The sequence below is a fragment of the Pygoscelis adeliae genome, unplaced genomic scaffold (genome assembly GCF_000699105.1).
Source record: "Pygoscelis adeliae isolate BGI_AS28 unplaced genomic scaffold, ASM69910v1 Scaffold145, whole genome shotgun sequence".
NCBI classification, from domain to species: domain Eukaryota; kingdom Metazoa; phylum Chordata; class Aves; order Sphenisciformes; family Spheniscidae; genus Pygoscelis; species Pygoscelis adeliae.
In genome coordinates, this window is record NW_008824866.1 from 4,015,017 (window position 1) to 4,021,687 (window position 6,671).

A 6,671-nucleotide genomic window follows, 5' to 3' on the forward strand; every position below is an offset into this window, starting at 1 on the left:
CAGTGAGACGCTCAGCGCCGTTGTCCGCGTCGTGGAGGGTGGCAGCGGCCTCAAGGTGGTGGCTCTGGCACGGCTGACGCCGATCCCCTTCGGGCTGCAGAACGCCATCTTCGCGGTGAGTCCTGGCCCGGGCCGTGCCCTGCAGCCCAGTGGCTGCGGCCAAGGAAGAAGCTCTGGCTGGAAGGATGGCTTGCAGCACAGCGGCTGGTGTCACTGGTGGAGGTTGCCTCCTTTCCTGGGAAGAAACCTTAGTTTCTTTCTCTTTTAACAACAGTAAAAAGCCACCCCCCTGCCTGCTCTTGCTAGTGGCTCTTCGTGCTTGTGGAGGGATGGCAGGCAGGTTTTCAAGGTGCCTTGTTCAGTGGCATTGCATTAGAGTTGCTCTCTGGCTTTTGAGACTATGTTCTGGTGTTAGAAAGAAGCACCAAGGAGCTGCGTAGCAAAATCTGCAGAGAACTCAACAGTTTTAAAGTGCTTGTGTTTTTAAAGTGATCTGAGTGGGAAGAAAAGTTGTATTTTTAAGCAGTCTTGCCAGATCTCCCTCAACTACTTAGTATAAATAACCATATTGGAAAGAAGGAAGTGGACAGATTAAAATTCTTGCTCACTTTGGTTGATGTTTGTAGCATGCATCTAGCAAATCCATGAAGAGTGTTAAATCCACGCACACAAGAGAGGTTGTGCATTTTGGTCAGAGCATTAAGATGTAGGCTCAGAGCTAAAAAGGGACTTAGTACACCGGAGGGGTACTGAAAGTTAATTTAAACTTGAGTTGGAAAAGGGTTGGACTTGCTTTTCTTTCTATTTTTAGATGAAGATTGGTACAGTCTTTAAGAACGGTTATTTAAAACTTATGATCTTGCTGTTCTCTTTGATCATCTTAAAGGAGAAAGTAAAGAAGAACATAGAGGGTACTGCTTTTGAGTACCATCATGCTGATGATGACAATTTCAGACCCTCAGCTCTTCCTGAGTGCTTTGTCTTGAAGGATCTGTTTTTGGCTGTGTGTTATGCCTCAGTTGTGTCTGCTAACTCGGTGAAATCAAACAAAGCAAACCAGACTGTGAAATATTTTAAACGTTTAACAGTAACTCCTATGTTCATTAACATAAGAGACCCTGTAAACAAGTGTTTTGGTCTGCCGCTTTCTTATAGCATGCTTTCTGTCCCCCGTCAGCAGTCCTGATCCTGTACCCTTCTGAAGCGCTTGCTTAATTTTGACAGAGTCATCTGGTTGAAATGAGTAGGTCACTGAATACCAAATTTGTTATTTAAGAAAAAAATAATCCACACAATTTTTAGGGGTTAACACCCACATCAAATATTTAAAATTGCTGTGTATAAAACTGTGTGTGCTGGGGCATTTGTCTCCAGAGCTGCAATCTCTGCCCATAAAAGCTGTAGCAACTTATAATTTCTTTTTAAGCAGATCTTTAACCATTTCTTGTTATGAATGAGAAGGACCTCAGCTGTTTTATTTATTTACCTGTATTACTGCAGGACTAAGGAAGCTTAGACCCGTGCCGCCGGGAGCAGAGTCCCCCCGGAGCCCAAGGTCCCGGTGTAGCAGCTGAAGCTTCTGCTGTAGTGTGACCCTCCTAAAGTGGGGAGAGCTGTTGTGCTTCGGTTGTTCACAGCTTCTGGGTGTCATCTGAAGTAGTCAGCAGATGTTGTAGAGCAGTATTGGATCTGAAGAACTGACCAGAGAATTACCAAGTTAAAATTATTTCCTTCCTGGCATAACTGTTCTGTTGGAAACACGATTCAGCAGAGTATTCAGGCCAGTGCAATATTAAAATGATGCTGTAAATCAGTGTTTTGTATTCTCTAAGTACTGCAAGCTAAATAATTTTCTTTCCAAGTGGAAGGTTTCAGTGTTAAAATAACAGATAGGAAATGAGATGAAACCTGATTCTTGAGTATGCCAAATAACTTGGATGTTGCCTGCTAAAATTAGTTTGGGTTGCATTTATTACTCTGGATTTATTACTTTGCAGCATAGTCAAATAAAGCACGGTGTGTTCCATTTTCAACGGAGAACATTTAATATGAACTACTAGATTACTGAAAAATAAACATGTTGCATGCAAATGTGGGAATTCAAGGTAGTTTCTCACTGTGAGTCAAGTTTAAGCTACGTATAGAATACAAAATTCTACCTACACAGACCGAGCTGTCATTTCTTTGAAATCTGACTTATTTGGAAACTTAACGCTCTACTTACATTTAAAATGCAAGGGGATTTGGGGTGCCCTAACCATCTATCCATTCCCTGTGCTAGCAACTTCAGCAATGAATTTGAAAAGGATTGTTCTTAATAGTAGAGGAAAGAACAGTTAACTGAAGAAAACGTAGACATCTTTAATTTTCCAGCAGTCTGGTCTATGTGTGTTTTCTACGTGCATATTCATAAGTAAACTGGAGGTAGTACTTAAATGAGAGCGAAGGGAGGAAGTGACACATGAGGTCCAGGACAAGGCATAACCTTCATGTGAGAGGGGTCATCTGCAGGGCTGGGATTAATGGGTTTCTACAAGTTCAGTGGCGTGTACCATCTGCTGAGGGTTTTGGGGAGGCTGAATTGCAGGGGAACATGCAGAAGGAAGAGCTTCCGAGCATTTGATTAGTGATGGGATCAAGGTACCTGAAACAGCACAAGAAGAAAATTAACACGAATTTCTTAGTTTCTCACCAGCCAGACATGAGCGTCTTGCTTAAGGTCATTCTGCTGCTCTTTGGGAAAGCACTGATAGTAGGAGCACTGGGGTAATGCATTTACTTGCCTTTCTGGAAGACCTAAAAACTTCTTAACTGAAAGCATGTTTGTATTTCTCTTTGAGTGGGTTTTGCTTAATTGTCGCTCCTGTGACGCCAGGGTGGCCTGGGCCGCTGGGGTGGCCTGATAGCTCTTACTGAAGTGTTTGCCCATGCACAGCTCCCTCGCCTTGGCAACTCTTGAGTGTTTTGGAGGCAGGTCTGTAAGGAGGCCTGGTATGCAGGGTGTCGCCTCCTTCCCACTACTGGGTCCCTGGAGCTAGATTTGTGCAAACTGATTATTTGTAGTGCCAGGTGTAGCTTAGATCAGAATTCATATTTCTTCTTTCTCCTCTGAGAGGAGTAATGTATGGAAGAAATAACATGTCCAAGTGTGCATCTGGTTTGAGAAATGCACACAGTGAAATCAGAGTTCAAGAAATGGTACCTGCTTTGCAGGAACATGCAGGCTACTTACTCTGCTTGTTAGAAAGTTGCTAGCTATTTTTTTTTTTTTTTTAATTCTCTACCTGTTGTGTGGGTTGTTGGGGGTTTTTTTTGAGAAAGAGCAGAGCGTCAGAATTGTCCTTTGCTCTCAGTTGCTAAACCTACCTGATCTGAAACATGGGATTTCCTAAGTTGAGGGGAGAGAAATCTGCTGCAATCCCCAAAGGCATGTAAGCCCCCAACAAAGTCCTGACACAAGCATTTATTCTTTGACAGGACTGAACCAAAGGTGCCAGCTCCAAAGAATACACAAAAGTTTTACTGGACAAAGCCTGTCCAAGGCTTACTGGGAGAATTTCTGGCTAACGCTTTTGTTACCAGAGCGGTTAGGTAGTTCTTAATTTTATTTTAATACATCAGTATGGCCTATAACAATTGCATCCATGCTTGCCTTGGGATTTCACTGTTAATTTTTGCTGGCTTGAGCTTTCCTTAGAAACAGAGTCCTGGTAGCCTCTGGCAGCTTAGCCATGCAGACCCCAGTCTGGCAGGTTTCTAGAACAGGTAAAGCTTCATAGAAGGAAAGACATGGAAAGCTGTAAGTTTTATTGAAAATTTCTCAGGTTTCTTAAGTAGGGATGCCATCCACTTCCTATGCCTTCTGGGGGAGGGGATACCACTCTAGGTCTATACCCTACAAACCAGGACTTAAAAGGGCACCTGCCAATTTTTTTTCCCCCTCTCCTTGACTTTCATTTTAGTGGGAACCACAAGTCCGTCCAGCGTGTCTGTTGGCAGCCTCTCCTGCGTTTGGAAACAGTCTCTCTCATGGCCCAGGAGGTCCAGTTGCTTCAGGACAGATCCAGACGTGCAGGCGTGTTGCTCTGCAACCGAGGTGTCCTTAATACATATACAGAAATTAAAGAGGTGCCCGGGAGTGTTAAAACAATCTTTGGGAAGTTTCCCAGCTCCATTAGATTTAATGACAGTGTCCTACTTAGCAAATCTTGCCTCAGCGTTAGTATTTCAGAGACTTTTAATAGCAGTTCCTTCATTCCCTTGGCAATATGGGAAGTTTTGGTTGTGCATTCTTATTACATGGCCCAGATTACTATAATGTTTAAAATAAAAAAAAAAAAAAGTATTTTTCAAAGCATCAGTCAAATACAAAGTTCTGACATAATTGCTTAGTGCTTTTTCATTACAAATCTAAATTAATCTTGTATAGAGAGGGAAATGTATTATTTGTGTTGCTCGTATATATTTCAGTCTGTGGGAAGTGTAATTTGCAGTGTGAAGTTTGGAATTGGCTTATTGGATCTTGTTCCAGTGAATTATTCTCAATCTTTATGCTTCATTGCATTCTCCTCCTCCATTGCCCTTCCTTCCTCCCAAAAACTTTCCACTGATGGTGCTAGGAGCTCTGAGAATTCAGCACTGTGACTTTCATAGTAACCAAAGTTTATTTTAAGAATAGCACGATGAAATGAGTAACTTTGCTGCTATTCTCTTGTCTTCGACATTGTACAAAACTGTCAAGGTCAATAATTTCCATGTAGGCTCCCAGTGTTAGGGGCTGTTCTTAATTAGAACTTGTTTTATTACTATGTGATCAACTGAATTGTCTGGAAAATTCCTTAGACTGCTTGTTTCAAAATTGCCCTTTTCATACTAATTTTTAACCCATAGTTTCCTCCTGTTTTCATTTTTCTTGCGTAAATATCTTTTGACCTCTTGGCTCTTGCATTTAATATTTCCCCATGGCTGCTGATACTAATTTAGCTGGTGCTGTGTACTTTGTTCCCATGTAAACTGTCCACATATTGACTCAGAACAGAAATTTCACAGCAAGGAGAGGAAAATAGCTTGAAGTATTATTAGTGTTTTTTCCAGAGAAACTAACAGAAGCTATAGCTGTGTGTACTGTTTTATTCACTAATTAAAGTGCGATATAAAATATCTTTGGTAGAGAATCTTAATGTTACCCATGTATGTCACTAGATAGAGATAGATACTGCTGCTAGAGATCACTGATAGATATATATCTTAATGAGTAGATAACTTCCTTTGCAGAGACAAATTGTATCTGCCATTCTGTTTACCTAGATCATATTTAATATGGTGACATTTTAAAATGTCTAATAGATTACCTCTTTTATTAGTTGCCATACATGTAAAAGGCAAAGCAAAGACATTTTTGCTTTAGCCCTTCACATTTGATAAAGTAATTTCTTCCCGCAAGCAAATTCTTATAAATTGTAGGGCTCCGTTCACCATGAAGAAAGAAACATCTTCAATGAACAGTGTAATTGCATCCTTAGTTAATGACTTTTGCACAGAGGTGTTGCGTAATGTAAGATGAAATAAAACCTAGTAACTTTAAAAGGCCAGATGAAAACTAGCCACATGCTGTTTTATTGTATTATCTTAGATTCATGCACAGTGGAAAGTTTCAGTGAAGGCATGTAAGAAATTCTTTCATTATTTTGCAGGGATGGTTGTGGGAGCGGCAGTCTAGTTGTTTGTGGACGTAGATTGTGTTGGAGCTGTGCTCGATTTCTTACACCGTCTTTTACTCAGATTACAGATTTGTCACTACCCAACTACCTGATGGCTTCTTCAGTTGGGCTGCTTCCTACTCAGCTCCTGAACTCATACTTGGGCACTACCTTGCGCACCATGGAGGATGTGATTGCAGAACAAAGTGTTAGTGGCTATTTTATATTCAGTTTACAGGTAAGTTAAAATGATTGCTTTCATAGACCTTGGTAACAGTAATGTCAGTCTCTTTATGACTGCTTGGGTAAGCAACTACTCTTGGAAACAGTCATTGTCTTCTGTTTGAGTTTGTATCCCCCTAATTTCTTGCTCATCTAATGTACCAGTGGGATTCAAGACAGAATTTTTCTTCTGAAGACAGTAGACAAGTTTCCTTCCTGTAGCTTTGGATTGACTGATTCAAAGCCATTGAATCTTTGCTCTGGAAACTGCATGCCCGTAGGGATGTGTGTGACACACAGAGAGATTCAGTATTGCTGATTTGTCTTTCAGGTTGTACAGCCTCGACTGTAAAAGGGGTGGGCTGCAGGAGGTTTGGGGTGTCTCAGGGGTTAAGAGCTGCTCTCCGTTGGCATAACAGCTCCCTAGTCTGAGGCAGCCGACCTCTTACAAACTGAAAGCCAAGCAAGTATGGCATGTGGTATTGAAAAGTAGCAGGTTTTAAAAAGTGTTTAATTTATAACTAGTATTTTCAGTAGATTGTGTAAAACTGAGCTGACATTTCTTTTTCACAGGCTTACTGACTGCTAGATACCCAGAGAAATGGATTTTCAGTGTACTGTTTTCTTTTGATTTTGTTTTCTTCTGTTAGAAAAGTTTAATTCTCACATGACACAAAGCAGAACTTACTCAGTGTTCTCTTGTTCTGTTTCTGCCACGGTTTTGTCAAGTTCTCTTGCCCTCTGTGGTAA

General features: G+C 41.2%; 1 protein-coding gene across 1 annotated transcript in view; it reads left to right on the forward strand.

Annotated features, from left to right (window-relative positions):
* The window catches only part of TMEM64 (transmembrane protein 64), a gene marked incomplete at its 5' end in the record, with an annotated part of 12,229 nt that overhangs the window by 276 nt on the left and 5,282 nt on the right, over positions 1 to 6,671 (forward strand). Inside the window, 3 exon segments of the mRNA XM_009324456.1 lie at positions 1 to 2; positions 4 to 115; positions 5,782 to 5,937. The exon segment at positions 1 to 2 is cut by the window's left edge and continues 276 nt beyond it. Of these exon segments, the coding sequence (XP_009322731.1) occupies positions 1 to 2; positions 4 to 115; positions 5,782 to 5,937 (270 nt within the window).